The 18,944-nt window shown below is 38.5% G+C and overlaps 1 protein-coding gene across 1 annotated transcript in view; it reads right to left on the bottom strand.

Annotated features, from left to right (window-relative positions):
* LOC126258046 (retinoid-inducible serine carboxypeptidase-like) overlaps positions 1-18,089 on the bottom strand; it is a 109,689-nt gene extending 91,600 nt beyond the window's left edge. The window contains exons 1-2 of the mRNA XM_049955610.1: positions 17,938-18,089; positions 1,911-2,137 (exon numbers count right to left, since the gene is read on the bottom strand). Of these exons, the coding sequence (XP_049811567.1) occupies positions 1,911-2,137; positions 17,938-17,995 (285 nt within the window). The 5' untranslated portion in view covers positions 17,996-18,089. The remainder of the gene's footprint in view (positions 1-1,910; positions 2,138-17,937) is intronic.
* Positions 18,090-18,944: the final 855 nt, after the last annotated feature.

The raw sequence follows: 18,944 nt of genomic DNA, 5'->3' as shown, positions 1-18,944 counted from the left end.
AAGATAACGCAGGTGTGTTAACTGCATGAGGAGAGATCCGGGGTATATGGCGCGTGTGGAGTGTCTCCCGCCTGAGTTGGCGTAACTTCTGCGTTACGATATTTGCAATCTGGGGACGTACATTATCATGAAGGAGCAGTTCCCAGCAGGCTGGTCAGTGCTGTCCAAGATACATGGACCGTGAAAGGTGTTATCCCGTGGTATCATTGAGCAGATGTACGCATAACTGACAGCGTTAAGCTTATCCTAATTGTCGTACTTGACTGCACTCAAGAAAACTTGATTCAGCTTCGGGTGAAACGAAATACAGTGAGATTCCTGCAAATGCGAAAGAATACGTGGTTTAACTTTTACATCAGGTTTATTTTTATGATGAAAGCAGTTACGCGTCCAACACCTCTCATAACAATGTTATTTCAGCTCTGGGTACGTCATGTTAACTGCTACAGGAATCGCCTAGGCCACTTGGATCCTGTAACTGGCACTCTGTTGCGTCGCTGGATGACATTTCCGCATATGGTTATTTTTGCACAATTTCCAAGACAATCTCAACAACCCCCTAATTTTATTGGTACCATTTATACCTTTTACAGTACGTAATAGGGGCAATGGCGCCAGTCTGTTATCTGGAAACGAAAAAAAATCCAGTGAACACAGTCTATGTTTTAACGATTCGACAACATGAATAAATGCTGACCTAGACGACACAAATTCTCAACCTTACCAGCCTAGTCTTTTTACTTTCGTTTAATGCGTATAAAACGGTGAAACCTAAGCACACACATTCTTTTGTAACATTTACGTAAGAATATTATTACAAGACAAGACATAGTCTTAAATGAGAACTCATTTTAAGTTTCATCATATGGACTAAAATGATAATGGTTATTCGATTCGGTATTACATTCCCGCAATTCAGTTTGTTTATTCGAGTCAGAAATGAAGACAATACTTGGTAGTTACCATTATAAAGAAATGAAAAAAGAATTATCTAATTACACTACTCTTGACCAAAACCTTGCAAAATCTTGTACTCAGTGTTGCAAGCAGAAGATCTTCAAGATGCAGATTATAGTTGACAATCCTTTAGGTGCTCCATGGTATGTGCTTTTTCGTAGTCACAGTTGGTGGTGTCCACAAGAAAATTTCTTTTGTTAGTGACTCCCTAGTACTAGATCCTTGTCTTATGGATTTTATCAGATGCATTACATTTCAGCAGGTCCTTCTAATTGTTTACGTTATTTATTTTCATGTTCTTGTAATCTGCAGTCAACTCGGATGAAAACGATTTTGAGGCACTTTTTCCCTGGAAACGAGTAATAAGAAGAGAGGAAAACAAGACAACAGCAAAAAAACACGAAACTTCATGCTTTCTAGTTAAAGAAGTGGGAGAAATAATCGACATAAATTCTAAAAGTGGGAGATGTTTACAGGTGTTGTTTTTACTGGAAGGAGACAATGATATATTAGTGGAATTCATATTGGTGAGAACTGATTCATTCTGGTGGTCCAAGCCCAATTGTTTGACTACTCAAGCTGACAGCGCTCTACTGAAATGAAGTTAACTATGAAAGTCATAGTTTTGCGGAACAATAAGTGAAGACCATGAAGGATGGAAGGTTTTTCGCAATATACAGAAATATGTTTTGTGACATGTCTTACACCGGTTTTGTTTCTTCGATACACGAATAGTGGCACAAGGAATAGGAGTTCACAGACATAAATTCTGAGCACCAGGTGTTGCATTATAAATACGGACCTATTTGACGGGCACTGTACCATAACTTGCCCGGTACAAATTTAGCTATTGTTGAAGTGTGGCATCGCTTTCACTGCTATTTAGTTTCTTCCCTCGAACAGAGAGGTGACTTTGGGCAACAACTTTTAAGCATATAAGTGGAGGATCTTACCCAAGACGAGTTCCGGACGTTGAGGTTTGCGTCAACAATGCCGAGCTCCTCGAAGTTTCCGTACCCTGTGCCAGAGGCTCCGGGCCCACCTTGCAGCCAGATGACGAGCGGGCGCGTGGCATAGTCGGTCGTGGCAGTGGTGTAGTACAGCCAGTAGAACATGTGCGCCCCATCACGGACGTCTATGTAGCCCCAGTCCTGCTCGCCGGGTCCGACGCCCTGTCGCCCTGTCAACCAGGAAAAGAAAGCTGCTGATAACGAAAAGAACTCGTCATAGGTATCATTGCAACCCATTTTGTCTGTGTTGATTATGAATTCCAGGTCAAATGTATTAATAAACTATGCTGACTCATTCTGGGAAACATCACTTAAAGCTTCCAGGATAATAGGCCATGGTCGTTACATAAAACTTTCTCCTAAATGTTTACCCTCTGACTGCGGGATATATCTTCGGAGGTAAAGTGACAAACTGCAACCACAACTCGAAGGAGAGTCGAATATATGCTCAGTGTAGAGGGCATCACAGTCGATCACGTGACGTCCCCTATGAGATATCTCTGGTATTGCCAACATTCCTGATTGAAAGTAATCAGTGTTCTCCATACTAATAGGATGTACATCTTCTGTCTTTGACCATAGCGCTTATCCGTGCCGTCTCAGGATTGTTTGTTTATGTCATGGAGGTAAGAATAGAGGGAGACGCCGTGACGTCACAGCTGCGAAGCTATGTGAAGCCTATGGTAACCATCTCAATCCGACCAAAACATTGCTGCTGTAAGTTTGTGTGCATAGGCTTGTCGCTCGCTTTTGGAAGGATTTTGCGCTATTATGGTGACTTGTGTGGTGTTCGGGTGTACGAATCGTTCTGACTGTGATGCGAAATCGAAGGGAATAACATTTCATGTGTAAGGTGTCTCGCTAAATGTGATTTTACAACTTCATTGTGAACGAACGTGTACTACATCTCTACTTGTACTATAGCGTATTTTTCTCCTTTATGGTTTTAGATTTCCTAAAGATGAAAGTTGGAAAGCTCTATGGGAGAATGCCGTGAGGAGGAAGAATTGGAGTGCGTCTAAATGGAGCACTATATGTTCTCAGCATTTTCGAGAAGAGGACATTGACCGAACTTCCCTTTCAACAGTAAGGCCCCGAGAAAATGCTGTACCATCAGTTTTCCCTACACAACCAAAACATTTGCAAAAGGTATGTTAATTCAAAGAATTAAATTCTTAGTTTTCAAGTTCACGTTTCAGAATAATATGTATGTATCGTCGATGAGCGAAGTGTTGAGTAACTCACTTTGTCTTTATCATGTACCAAATTAAAAGCTAACACTATATTAACTGGCGTACAGTATAGGACTAAACAGGACACTGTGTAGATTTACCATTCTATGTACCGTATTTCAGTAAATATTGGTGGTAATGAACAGTGTTTCCCAGTAGTGTAACGTAACTGAAATGTTCCAGTACGTATTACAAACAAGATGTATTTATGGGACTTTGGAGGAAAGGTATAGCTAACTTAGTTTTCAGTTTCTATTATTTAGCTCTAACTCCGAAAGTAATTGAATACACATGTGAAGTAAATGTTATCAGTTATGTGAATTTACCACTGTAAATACCTGTCAGCTTGACAAGAAAGGCTTGCATCTAAAAGAATGAAAATTATAATATAGGGAATGACATAAACAAAGCTCAATGTAAAATGGTTTATGCCTAGCTACCTAAAAACATTGGGACATTGTTGCCCTGTTAAGAACTCTCTTTCATGCCAAACTAAGAAATTGGAACCTAAGGTAAGTAAGCAATAAGTTGAACTCCTTACTAATATTAAAATGACTCCCATAACAGATGAAAATTGGAACACTTTTATACTGCCTTCGCTAACAGACATGTCATGTAAGTGCTGCTGCCGCAGTTGATTTGTTAGTTACTAAAAAAAGTGCCCTAGTCTCATACTAGAGCTGCTGCATACGACTTAAGAGAAGAAATGTGGGTATGTGTTGAAGTGTGTATGAACTGTATGGCAAAGAGTTTTGTTTTCTTCCTCAGGGTCAATGTTATCCAAACTGAAAGTACCTTTTTTGTGTATAACAAACACCTAATTTATATTTCTTGGGATTCTCCGCAGTTCTATTCCACTTTACAACAGAATGAAGTTCTGCACAATGTGACAGGTTGTTGGCTAAACACTAACTAACATTGTGTTATTTTATCAGACTTATTTATCTGCTGCATCATTGTTTAAATAATTTACAACAAAGACAGATCATTTGGTTACCTCTTCAGATATGTGTGGTAGTCAGAGCCGCAATCAGTCTGTTAAACATTACTAAATAGCCGCTTCAATACATCATTCTGAACTCAAACAACTGAAAAGTTTTGGTTTGTATGTCACGAAAATCGGAAAAGACGTCGTCACTTTTCGTAAATCTGGCATTGCTTCGTCCAAACAGATGGTTGTATCAAATGATTGTAAGAATAAGTAAAGAAAGAACCTGAGTTTGTGATACAAGTTTATTACTGAATTAACAAAATTGTATCGTTTACATTGAAGACCGCCATATACTACTACCTATTCGTAATATTACATTAAAAACTATTTTTAAACAGAAGAAACGCGGAATTTCGCCTTTACGAGATTTTATTTTAAACAAAAACTTTGAAACAACCAATTTGATGATTTTACATGCGTATATGGTGCAATTAGCGACTTTAATACACACAGCGCTATAGCACACTGGCAATGTTTCGGTCAGAGTGTCATGGCAGCAGGCCACGCCCACATGGCTTCAAAACGTAGTACGGCTGGGATACGTAGCGCCATATCCCCTTATTCTTACCCCCGTGGTTTATATCGTCCGCCGTCTTTTAGTTAGGCAAAAAGTTTCTCTTGGTGTTAACGAGTGTATGTTGTGAGTGTAAAATGGTTATTTCGTGCTCTGCATACAACTGTTCGAACCGGTGGAACAAGGAAGGTAATTTAACTTTCTACAGGTAATAATTGAATGTCAAGAAATGACAACAATCTCGTAAATATCTTGGTCGTTGCCTTGCATGATACAATGTGTCTTCTGTTTTGGACAGGTTTCCTCTGCGAAAAGGCGATTTGCTGAAACAGTGGGTCATTGCCACTAAACGCAAAGGTTTTACGCCTACAAGGGGTAGTTTCTTGTGTGGAGATCACTTCTTGGAAGAATATTATTTATAAGGCCTGGTACTTCGAGAAGGCATCTCAAGCCTGATGCAGTGCCATCACGGTTTGCGTTTCCGACGCATTTAATGCCCAAGGAAAAGCAACCAAGGCGACAGATTAGAATAATAACTGAATAGCCTACTGCAGGAACTCATATTGAACAGGTTAGTCACTTCACATAAAGATTGTTTTTGTTTTCAAACAAACATGTTTTCTCTTAAGTACTTGCCAGACTTTGTTTCATGCCTGTACTACTTGTATTCTATTCTTGTTTCAGTTTTCTCAGGGTTGTGAAACATCTAAGGAATAGAAATGATTGACAAGGCCACTGACACATGCAGTTTTTTACCAGATGTTGTGGAGGCACTGAGAAGAAAAATCAAGAGCCTGTAGGAAAAAATTAGGAGAAGAGAGAAGAAAAACTATTCAATGAAAGACTTCATAAGTGCTTAGAAAGAGAAGGGTCATCTAACAGAGAAGCTGCATGAATTCCTGAATCAACAAACAGGGACTCAGGTGGAATTAGTGTGCAATTTGTTGAATAATAGTGTGTCATCCAAGGGAAACAGGTACAAAACACATTACAATGTTTGCAATGACAGTGTATTTTTACTCTACTGAATGCCTCTGCCTCACAAATCGCTGATTTCTCGTTGGACAGGGACTGTGAATTGTGATCCTGGCTTTTTAAGTGATGTGTTCAGGTACTTTGAGTTTAACCATCAAGTGAGGACTGAATTTAAAGATTCTAGCCTCATAATAGACAATATGGCAATTAGAGAACAGATAGTGTGGGACCAGGAAACTAAGAGGTATACAGGTTTTGTAGATTTTGGAGGAGAAGCTGAACAATCAAAAGAAGTGAAAGAAGCTTCAGAGGCATTAGTTTCTATGCTAGTGTCCATAAAGGTAAATTGAAGTGTCCTGTAGCGTATTTTTTAGTGAATGGCTTTGATGATTGTGTGCAGACAAAGTTAATAAACTCTACTCTGGAGAAGCTAAGCAATTCAGGCATCAGAATATGGGCAGTCACTTGTGATGGCACAAGGACAAATATAAGTACTCTTCGTTCACTGGGATGCACTATTAATTTTCACAAAAAAGTTTTTTCTTCTCAGTTACTTCATAGTTTCAAACCATAATGTTTACTGCGTTTTGGATATGTGTCATTTAGTGAAACTTGCTCGAAATGCATTATAGAGTCTACAAATGGCCATATTAAGTGGCAGTACTTAAAAGAACTAAATGAGTTGCAAATTGAGGAAGGCGTGACATTTGCTAACAAGTTGTCAGAACAACATACTGTATTTCTTGAATTTATAAGACGTGAAGTGTGAGCACAAACTTACTATGTACAAATAATAAAAAGAGTAAACTTGTAGAATAGCAAAGCAGAAGACGCATATTCATTGGATTTTGACTTGCAATGTATATGATACTTCAGTGTTAGGTAACAGTTACAAATCTTGTCACTAATGTAGGGGTTGCGATAGATCTTAAAAAACAAATACTTTCTGAGACTAATTAAATAACAGAGAGTGTAGTCAATTACATTCTCTAATTATATTTAAGGATCTTGATGAACCCCAACGTTTTCTTCGTTTTTCACAGGTGTCAAAGTCACCAGTCCCTTTCAAAGATCAAAGTGACCTTGATTCGAGTATTTCTAAACTCATTGCCTTGAGCTGAAGGGTTCTGAGCACAAAACGAAAACACAATATTAATTAAGAAGGGCTAAGAAACCACAAACGCCATTATTACATGTGGTATCTGATTCATCTCCTTTAGTGTGCAGTTTTTGTATTTCAAAACCCATTCGAAATCTGAAAAAGAGAAAAACCAAGTACAAGCAATGCAACATCCATGTTTAAATTGCACCTACTTTCATCAGTGACAACAATTCCTTTTCCCCATCGGCTGTAGGCTCATGTTAGAAATGGGCACTCAGGCAGGAAGCAGTAACGAACTCAAATGTTACTGTGCATTACTTTTTATATGCTAATAATATTTGAAACAGTTTAGTTTACATGATACAAAATGTATGGTTCATAATTTAAATCGTCATTTAATATATTTTAATGCTGGTATCTGTAACAAAGCAGATTTGGCCCTCTCCATATATTTTGTCTTTTATACTCCTAATTACATTAGCCAGGATTGATCCTAGTTTTTTTTCTTTTCTTGCTGTTATTCATCCGGAAAATTTCCATGATAGAATCCCTTATCTGAGTGTGTATTAATGAATTTACGAACTAGTGTAAATTAGTTTTTTCTGTGAAGCCTATTTATTCAGATTATGTTATTCACTGTTCTGAACGTTTTGTATTAATTATTTTTGCTGCAAATGGCTTACTTCAAAAGACATTGTATTTCAAAGTTTTCTGTTTAGAAGGCATCCATAAAAATCTAGTGAGGTAATAGATAGATTCACAAAAGTAGATTATCTCTAAACTGTAGACTAATTTATGGTCATTTCAATGACATATTTGTTATAGCTCAAACCTAATTAATTCAGCTCATGTTGTGACCAAACCACTATAAATTTCTGGTATATGTTAACATACCATTGATGTGCCAAGCGACACAAATAAGAAATACATGCTTGCCATAATTAAGAACTACATTATTTTTAATATTCAAATATAAGAATCAATATGGATACAAAGCCTAGATGTCAGATATCCCATACTACCAGGTCCTGGTCCCCCTAAAAACTATCGTATGGGTTCCCTTGACTATTTGTAACTATTTAGGCATGGAATACTTTCTTTAAAGTTGACAGTCATATTTTAGACACTTATTTGATGAGGTATGTATGTACGTATGTATGTGCAAAATAACATTGCAATATTTGATGTAACCATTGGACTTTTTTGTGTTGAGATGTATTGGTAGATTTGCAGACATTTTAGACAGAACTCACACATAACTGATTCATATTACTAATTCGTTAATTACGACACACAAGCAAATGGCTTTTAACTATTTACAGAGAGTGTATTTTATACTCATTCTAATAGTCAATAGTGAATGATATACTTGTATAGCTTTCAAAGGAATTTAATGATGTGATTGATGTGTCAGTTCATAAACTATTTTCTTAAGTCAGTAATGAAAACGTAGGTGACAACATTTTCGTCATTTCACGCAGTTGGAATAGATTTGATGGTTCTGTACCTCAGTTAGCGAAAACTAAACCCTTGTAGGATCATCTTCTTTTACTTCTGTCTGTCTGTCTGTGTGACTGTTACGACCAACTTTCCTTGGAACAAGTAGAGGTATCGAGTTGCAATTTATGTCTCAAACTAGAATCTATGGTTCCTTGGCAGTGTAAAAAACTTAAGCCTCTAAATTAATGCAATCAAAAGATATGGCCATGTGTGACACATACTTTGATACTCGCAAACAGACTCATCAAAACCAATAGGTGAACTATCTATATACATCTCGGGCCAGGTGGGTTAATGATGAAGTGTGTTCCTGGAAACCGAGAGGTCGAGGGATCGGATTTCGATCAGACCACGGATATTTCAGTCTTCGTTTTAACCTGTTCTTCACCACTAAATGATGAGAGGAGCCACCAGAAACAATTCACTTTATACACTTGGTCCATATTTACCAGTTGGGTTACTGGGGTAGATTAGGAATGTACAAGTTGCCAACGTTGCGTCCAATAGAAAGACTTAGACCGGGCCACTTAACCATACGAAATTATTGTTATTATCTGTATGCACAATTTAGTTTGCATGGAACCCTCAGAGCGCATGTCCTTACTGGCACTTGTTTGGTTTTTACGGTGTATAACACATTTTTTGATAAATAATTCAGGTCATTTGGATACTTTTCAGTACATCTCAGAGGGAGCTGCATTGGAATTGGCTCTTTCACTTTAATGATAGCTAAAATGCTAGGTTCTGATTGGAGGAGAGGAAAGAGAGGGAGCTGATACATTACGCAGCTAGTGTGTGTATGTACTTGTGTACACTTACGTAATTTAGAGACAGATGTTCTACACCATTATCTTGGACTTCGGTGACCGAGAAAGTTACATAGTATCTTTGCACTTTTCATTTTTACACATCATTTTAATACCATGCTTGACTGACTAGAGGGGGGCAGGATTTTTTTTTTAACGTTGGCAAAACCCTCTGTTTGTTCCAGAGTCGCTACTGCCCTCTGTGGACAAGCAAGCACTGTGGGTACAGGGCAATGATGGTGAGTGAATGAGATCGATACTTCCCTGACACTCGGCCAAGGTCAAGCGTGCCTCACTTAATGTATGCTTGAGCATTCAAACAGATTATTGGACAATGATCTAAAATAAAAGTAAATATTTAAATAATCTCAAAATACTTCCCCAGATGCTGTAGAGCATATTTTACAAATTTCAAGTTTCAACATGATCCGCTGATTAGTTTCCACAAAAATCCACTTTTTACAAAGTTTCACAAACGCAAAAGATTAAATATAGAAACTTGCACTTTTAGATTTAGCTTTCAGTTTATTCAGAAACATACAGTAAAGCTTTTATGGATTTGCTTTTTCTTATGTTTGAAGATATTAAGTAAAAACTGATTTTTGTACTAATATTTATAAAATCATGTTAGATTGTCCAGCTTCTAGAAGTAAGTTGCAGGATAAACTTACAGCGTTGTGTTAATTAGAAGAAATGATGCAACTGAACCAAATTGCAAGACGATTATGTAACTTTACAGGGATACAAGCATTAGAATAGAGACAGTTCAGATGCTGCAATCTACCCTTGGTTCTGTTAGAAAAAAATCTATAAGTCAGAATTTTAGTTATCTAACTGGTATTTTTCTAGAATATAAATGGAGTACAATGTTGCTCATAGAAAAACTGGGTAAGTTGTTAGTTTTCGATTAACAACAATATGTAGGACCTTTTAGTCAGAAAGTGTGCCATTTGAGCTCTGCTGTAGGCACTTGAGGTGTTCAAACTACACATGTGGTTTTTGCCAAATGGTGCGAAACTGCATCAACGGTATAATGGAACCACCGTAACATTATATAGACTTCCATCCGATCGTCATCAGCTGCCGTAGGTGTGTCTCGCTGTGCTTAAACGGGATGTGCCATACTTCTGTCCGTAGCCACGTAAGGGCAGCCTCAGATGGCACTGAAGAAGAATGACATGAGTGTTTATCGATCAAACGGTGTCGCGCCCTTTTGTGCAAATGTGTAGAGGTGGACTTTGGTGGATTGATAATTCACTGGAAAGCCTATTTTTAGTTCCGATGTTTATTATTTTGTGTGTTTCTGTACTTCTGTAGGATACCGCATTGCAAGGTGTAGCTCATTCACCACTTTTAAAGCGAGCAATTAACTTACCTAATTAAGAGATGGAGCGATAAATATCAGTACTTAGAACTTCGACTAGAGGACGGCTCTAAACTGTATTGAGTGTTGATTATTTTAGGAGAACTTTAATGATTTCAAAAATTAGTTTGTGTATGTGAATACACTGATTTGTTAAAAGAGTAAACATACATTTTTGATTATTTTGGGTCATAAATAGCGTGTTAGGACCTTTTATTCCAGTTTGACGAGGTGGATTGTGGACTGATCGATTGGATATGATGGGCAGTTACTGTATGGTGCACAAATAATTTTCAGGCTCTCGTAATCGGCATTGCTGTTTAAAATCGCACGAACTCATACTAAACTCCTCCAAAACAAACAATATCCCATGAAGCAATAACCAAACTTTTAATCCTTGTCACATATGGTGCAGATCGGTCTGGGAAAATAAACGGTGAAAGGGATCGGCGTAGAAACTGTACTCGGCAGGCACACTTAGAATACCGAAACGAAACATATAGAAGCAGGATTCAATGAAAGAAATAGTAGGAACAGTGTAATGGTTTGTTCGTGAATGTGAGCCTGGGAGTGAATGCTATCTACAGCGACCTTGAATGTGTTAAGAGGAAAGGAGACGACGTCACATTACAGCAAACGATGGCTGTGAGTGCGGATGGAGACAGTGTGTTATCACAGTGCTGCACGGATCTACAATGTGCTCTGTGTGCTCACCCGTTCCAGATCCTCCTCCCCAGCGGTACTGCAGTAAGCCACACCCGCCATCATTAACAGCAGCGCAGGTACTCATGCTGCCTGTATTACCTTGTGAGGTGTCGCATCACTATTGCTGGTACAACATGCAAGCATTGGTCACCAAGGTCAATACTCTTAAGTCAAGACTACTTAAGAGTTATTTATTGCTTTCAGAAATTTATCGATGATGGAATGTACAGTAAAAGGTGATGTGAAAGTTCAAATAGGACCACTCGCTGACGATGATGAGGTAGACATAAAAACTAGATATGTGGTTTACTTGAAAGTAGGGACATGATCACAGTAAGTATAAGATAGTGATAGTGAATTTGATGATTCAGGAATTCAAATTAGTCAGATAATGCGACGGATTCTATCGAGACTGGGAAATATGCCAAAAAGGATCCAGTTACTATATGCTAATATTCAGTCTGTCAATGAAGAGTTAAAATCCAGTACTAATGAACAGCAAAATAAAATAGAATCCAGTAATATGGAATTAATGAATAATTTAAAGCATGAATAGGAATCTAGTAAAAAAGGAATAAAGGAGGAAATGAATTAAAAATGGAGGGTTCAAATTTTAAAACTGATTCCAATGAATCGAAAATAAAAGTGTGATCATAGTTATCCAAATTGGATAACCGTTTTAAAACAGAAATTGGTGAGGTTCACAATGTATACAAAGAAGGATACGAATTTTTAGAAAACAGGTTAACAGAAAGAATAGGCAAGGAACACGAACTTTGGCCTAAATAATTTTCAGAAGTAAATAAGTGGATATCTGTCAAATAAATGTTAAGATATGTGAACAAAAGGTTTCTGACAAGGTAGAAACAGTAGAACTCCAAGTGGCGGTTTTAAACACTACCATTGCTGATTGTCTTGAGGTTGACAAAATTTCTTTCATTAGAAGTTATTTGTCAGAGGATGCTCTGCGTTGATCAGCTAACGTCATGCTACATTTTCAAACACTTTTTGAGTTCAAATCTGCTTTCTTCAATGAGAACTTATTCCATAATAAACAGAACGAAGTATTAAGATAACTTTCGAGCGGTAATAAGTGCACCATTGGTCATGAATCTATTAAAGAATTTTCTAGGAAGTGGGTTTCAAGTTGTCACATTTGATGAAACTGAACATGATTGTAATGAAGTTAGGAGGTAAACTGTCTTGGGATTGGCAGAAAAGAATCGTTTCCACACCTAGGGATAATGTGTTCAAATTCATTCAGTGCCTAAAATGGATAGAGAGAGTGGTTGTTAATGAGGAACAGATGCATAATAATAATATGCACTCTGGCAGAAACGTAAATAACAGAAATTATCAGGATGGAAACGTGAATGTAAAGGGATTAGAAGTTCGAAATGTGAACTCTAATTATCGTGGCATAGGTAGCAGAAGAGGTCAATAGCCATCACATTTTCAAAATTTTGACGAAGAAAGGCATGTAGAGAATGTACTATTAAGACATATCCAGACTGAAATTAGGATTATTAAAAATGGTACGTCGCATAAGGGAAACTAAGTCCCATCCTTGAGGAAACTGGTGTTCACAAGGCAGGGTCAATAATACTATCAATATGTCACAAACAGACCAATGTAGTAAATCAACACACAAACTGACGATATGGATGACATTTTGGTAGCAACTACCAGTACTGATAATTTGTGAACCATACACATAATCTAATTGACGATTTTTGGGCACACTAGAAAGGTTTTGATAAGCTTCATAAAGAAAATATTACAGAACATAGGGAATAACCAAACAACTCATTTGTAGCTGGTGCTAATGAAAATGAAGAAAGCGCTTACATTTATGATAGTGATGGAAAAGTGCAGGCTAAAATTCCTCTGGAAGAATTGGATTCAGTACTGCGAAATTCTGAGGAGGAGGAGTTAGCAAATGAAAGATGTAGCTAATATACTAAGATTAAGGTATCTAAGAGTTGTTCCAATTCATCAAAAGAAATAGAGCTAGATGATGATTTCTTTATCAATGATGCAAAGAAATGCCTTTGATCAAAGGTAAAAAGGAAGTTAAGCTGATGTGTAGCAAACAAAGACAGAAAGTGGACAGATTAGAAGAGGCAGCTGCAAATATAAATATCGACAACATTCTAAACCTAAGTGTAAATGTAATTGTAAGTGAAAAGACCATCTTAGCTGGAAGCAGACTGAAAAATATTTGCTTGATGACTTTCGTGAGACCCTTGTACGAAGTGAAATAAATCGGCCTGTCATACAGTTAAATATTTCAGGCATAATAGTTAAAAAAATGGTCCAAATGGCTCTGAGCACTATGGGACTTAACATCGGAGGTCATCAGTCAAAAAAAATGGTCCAAATGGCTCTGAGAACTATGGGACTTAACATCGGAGGTCATCAGTCCCCTAGAACTTATAACTACTTAAACCTAACTAACCTAAGGACATCACACACGTCCATGCCTGAGGCAGGATTCGAACCTGCGTCCGCAGCAGTCGCGCGGTTCCGGACTGAAGCGCCTAGAACCGCTCGGCCACCATGGCCGGCAGGCATAATAGTCCTCTGTCTTCTTGATAGTGACAGCAAAGCAAGTACGTTGTCCCAAACACTCTTTGATTCTATTCTTAACAGGGATAAGTTAGCTGCAATACAAATAACTGGTTTAAGAATAGTAGATGCTAGTGGAAAAATATCAACGCTGACAAAACAAGAAGCTTTGATACGAAGGGTATAAGAGGTGTAATTATTGATCATTCTTGTTTAATTGTACCAGGTTTAAGTGTGGATACTTTAACTCCATTGATTTCTTATCGAAGTACAACGGCATAATTGGCTTAGATCAGAGACAAGTAGTGTTAATATTGTCAATCTCTGACGTAATTAATGTGCCTTTCATTGGAAAGCGTATTGTTAATAGTAAGCAAACATTGGAGAAACCCACTAGACTGATGAAAAACTGGGCTACCTGGAGGAAGATACTGAATTCAGTAGCAATATTCAGAATGCTGATAAAGAAGAGAGGGAGAAAATAGAGGATAAAGTATGTCAAACACATTTCTATTGAACAAAGTGCAGAATTGAGATAAATACTGACCATTATAATGTATTTTTAAATAGCCTACATGGGGTAAAAGGTTATGAGTGTCATTCAGATGTAAAGACTCAGCAATATTTTTTTCAAAAGATCCTACTAGACACACGTTGCTCAGCAGGAAGAAGTCAAGAAAGTCCATGTGTACCAGTGACCATTTAGAATAATACAGAAGCCACTTGAAAACGCTTATAGACTTGTCTGCACAGAGAGTACGAAAGAGTTGGGACTCGTAAACATTGTGGGTTTGAAAAAATTTGTAGATAACAACAATTAAGAGTCTTTAGGGAATCTGCCACTCTGCTGCAGCTACATGAAACTTTATTCCCACGTCCAGGTCTTATTCCTTCTTCTTGTCATTCCTATCAGTAGAGAGGAATCTGACAGAAAACACTGTTGGGTGGATACACAGTTTGGAATACTGTGCAGTCCCAGCAGACCGAAATATTTTTTCCACTTTCAAGTTTCATTTATTCCTCTTTTCTATCTGTAGTAAGTTTCATTTCTTCCTCTTTTCTATCTGTAGTTCATAATAATTATATGTCTTCATGCATGTATAGAGGCTTACTAGTGTAAGAATTATTTACCGATTTGGATGTACCAGATTTGTGACATAGCAATCATGAAAGGAGAGTTTCCATTAGTCGATTTAAAATTTCGATTGAAATTCTGTAACCTCTGGACAAGAGAGAAAATATAATAATGAATAAGAGTTGGAAAATCTTAAATTGGGATTAATAAGAAGATATGCAAATATTTTGCATAAAATATTGTAAGAAATGTCTGAAAGAACAGACGCAGTTTTGATCCTGCAGCCACTGCGAAACAAGATATAAAGGAATTAATGCCATTAGCTTCCAGTGTACATTGATTTAAATCAATGGGGAAAATTGAAAATTTGTGTCAGAGTGGAATTCGAACCCATATCTCCCACTTACTAGGTAGACCCACTGACCACCAAGCCATCCAGACACAGTGGTCACTGCAGCTGCAGCGTGTGCAGGTCGCACAGTGGTCAGTGCATCTGCCTAGTAAAGAGGAAATCCGGCTTCGAATCCTGGCTCAGCACAAATTTTCAACTTTCCCTATTGATTTTAATCAATGCCCACTGGCAACTATTGTCGTTAAGACCTTTGTGCCTTGATTAATAGTGGCTGTGGGATCCAAATCGTGTCTGTTCTTTTAAAAATGTCCAAAAGAACAAACACAGTATATAAAATTCCCGTGAGGACGACCAAGTCATCAATTCTGTGCAGATGCAGACCATGTTCGAACACTTACCGTGAGAAATGAGGATAATGGGCGAGAGGCACTACATCAGAAGCATGTGGATAAGTTGAGAATTTGAGTCTGATGGGAGGTATGCTAGGGTAATCCCTACAGTTGCGATGCCCACTGTGGTCAGTGCATCTGGCTAGTAAGCAAGATACCTGGGCTCGAATCCCGTTCAGTACAAATTTTCAACTTTCCCCAGTGTCCACTGGCAGCTAATGTCATTAATTCCATTGTGCCTTAAAGAGCATTATAGCTTGGTACATTCTGGTATTGCCCTCAGTAAAAACATGGGGTAAGTTTTAAATTGATATTTCTCCTGTTGAATAACCAAACACATCTGATATTTCTTAGCTCATGATACCAGCGTTGTACTGCCGAGGTCTCTCTTACACACTCCACTCATGTCTTTCCTATGGCGCAATCCGTGATCTGCACTCACTGTACCTGAGCCAGCAATCTTGTGCAGGGCAAAATCAACACTATTCACACTCTTGGTCTTTTTTGACAGTCCTACAGAAAATGTGTAGAAATAGGAGCAAGAATCGAATGAAAACCATCAATTTGTAATGAAAAAGCTAAAAGTGTGGCAGTCACAAACAGCATTCCGTTACTCTGTTTATGCATAGAGAGAGTGGAAAATTAGGTTTGAGTCATGGGGAAGCATGTTTGTCTATGAATGGAAATGAAATTTGGCGATGGTGTGATTTCCATGGTGAATAACCCTTGACTGGTCCAGGCTTATTGCGTTGTAACTTCAGGAAACACTCAACCAATAAAGACATCGTTATGGAATACCACTTATGTAAGTGGATGGCATTGCAACAACTGTAAACATTATTTTTGGTTCAACACAGCACATTGTAAACGAAGAACTCCATTTTCACAAAATATCTGCAAAATCGGTGCCCAGGCTGCTGATTGTTGGACTGGAACAACAATCTGATGCAGCATGTGAAAAACTCTTTACTGAACACGGCCATGTCTTCCTTTAAATAATCGTCATAGTGGTGAAATCACTAGCAATAATAGAAAAGAAGGAAAAGGAGAGATCAATTATGGAATGCTGCCCATGTTCATCTACCAGTCTAAAATATTTCATACCACAGCCATTAACAGCGAAGGGTCTGCAGACCCTCTTTTTCGAAGCATAAGACTTCTGCTTGGTTCGCTGTTTGTCGCGAGAGACCGCAGTTAACAGTGCGACACACTACGAACTGAAGAGTCATCTTCGAACTTTAATCAAATCGACGACTTGGTTTGCGATCTTCGAGAGTTGTGTCGCAGTTCGGAATTGAACGAATCGATACAACCCGCGCAACAATTGACAATCTGAGACCTGGAGTTGTGTATTTTGCAGCCAAAATATTCACCAAAGCGTTGGCGAGCTATGTCCACACTCAAGAGCGTGCCCAGCGACGGGCAATGGAGGGCAACTACCACCCGCCTTCTAGAAAAAATGTCTTCGTAAACCGATAACTCAACCAGCCCCACCAGACAGACGTGTCATTTCTGCACCACGCTAAAAAACGCAGATTTGCACTGGAATGAGGAGAAATAGGATGATACCTGCTGGCTGGTGAACTCCCTGTTTGTGATAGATATATAAGTGGCAATAAAAGGTAACATCGGCGCAAATACCGAAAATCGAGAGACCGCATAGAGATTAGTGTAAAGATATATTTCAAACAATGCAATCTGTTAACAGTGTCTACAGCTGAGAAATTTCTTCTGGTGACTATTCGCTTCCATCACTTTTCCAAAACATGTGCAGTACTTTTATTTCGTGTGAAATTTTTATTTCATCTTACAGTATCTGTTTCTTGCTAGCAAACATAATTCAATGTCTGTAAGCGACTCATGTGCTCGAGGAACTTTCATTTACTGTCTTGCTTGTGGTCGAAAATACGTTTATTAGTGAAAATACTTTGAAATTCACAGGCAGAAGGTTCATATAATGTCTTCTAAATGCTCTGTTCCTTCTACTTACGCACAGACATCCGGCAATGTGAGACACTTCGTTGTTGTAATGTTGCTAGAGAAGCATGAACAATGCATACGTACATACTCAGCAGAAGGCAACGGTAATCACATGTTTAGCCCTCTGAAACTGCCAACGTCATCATGAGGTAAGGGAACGAGTATTTGTGATTTTTCCCTCTACCTGCTTGTCCAGAAAATACAATCGGGCTACTTTTAAGTTTCCAGCACCAGCAGAGTTTTCTTGCTTTCTGGTGCTGGTCTATGCGAGCAAACGTGCTAGTAATTAAATTTTCAACATAGAGGGAACTGAATTCCACTCCATTCAGATAAATCATATCTCGAATTAATGTTTCTATACTTGATTCTTTCGTTATGTAAGTGCAGAAAAGTACTCGAAGTCTGCAGTCACACTTACCAGACGAGGCTGCTACGAGCAGCAACACCAGTAGGCTCACCACTCCGAGAGAAGACATGATGCTCTCTATCTGGCCACTGGAGGACTCTTGTCAGCAGCTCCTGGTTGTATCTGTTGTGCTCCTCTCCCACTGTCACCGTTATCGGAATGAAATAAGGCTGCTTTCTGATTGCTACATTACGAGCCACTCGTACTAATCTGTTCGTTATTGTGTGTCCGTTATTGATTGGCGTTTACAAGTGGCCGCTCAAGTGGTCTCCTATTCAAATTTTGTAACTCAAATGGCAGCCTCTACTGATAAGTTTCAACAGCTGAAGACAAAGTCCATATTCTCAAGCTGGACGACAACAGCTGAGTATGAACAGAATAACATTATTCGTCTCTGTAGATTAAGTGTATTCACGGTACCAGACTTAAGACTTGTGGGTGAACTGAGTGCAGGACGGTAAGACTAACATTAAAATGACCGTAGCTCAATTCAAATGGCAAAGAAAAAGCTAAAAAATTCCGCGTGACAACTAATATATACTCTAAACAGTGGAAGAAAGAAGTTTGATGTAAAGACACACAGACGAATACCACAAAAAATTTGAAAAAGTTGTTAATTGGTTCATTGTGGCCCAGGTCTTGGGCAGAATGGAACCACATTCACAACTCCAATGAATAAAGGTTATTACTAATTTACACCCCCCCCATGAACCATGGACCTTGCCGTTGGTGGGGAGGCTTGCGTGCCTCATCGATACAGATAGCCGTACCGTAGGTACAACCACAACGGAGGGGTATCTGTTGAGAGGCCAGACAAACGTGTGGTTCCTGAAGAGGGGCAGCAGCCTTTTCAGTAGTTGCAAGGGCAACAGTCTGGATGATTGACTGATCTGGCCTTGTAACAATAACCAAAACGGCCTTGCTGTGCTGGTACTGCGAACGGCTGAAAGCAAGGGGAAACTACGGCCGTAATTTTTCCCGAGGGCATGCAGCTTTACTGTATGATTAAATGATGATGG

The sequence above is a fragment of the Schistocerca nitens genome, chromosome 1 (genome assembly GCF_023898315.1).
Source record: "Schistocerca nitens isolate TAMUIC-IGC-003100 chromosome 1, iqSchNite1.1, whole genome shotgun sequence".
Lineage (NCBI taxonomy): Eukaryota > Metazoa > Arthropoda > Insecta > Orthoptera > Acrididae > Schistocerca > Schistocerca nitens.
This window is presented reverse-complemented; position numbering and strand designations above follow the sequence as displayed.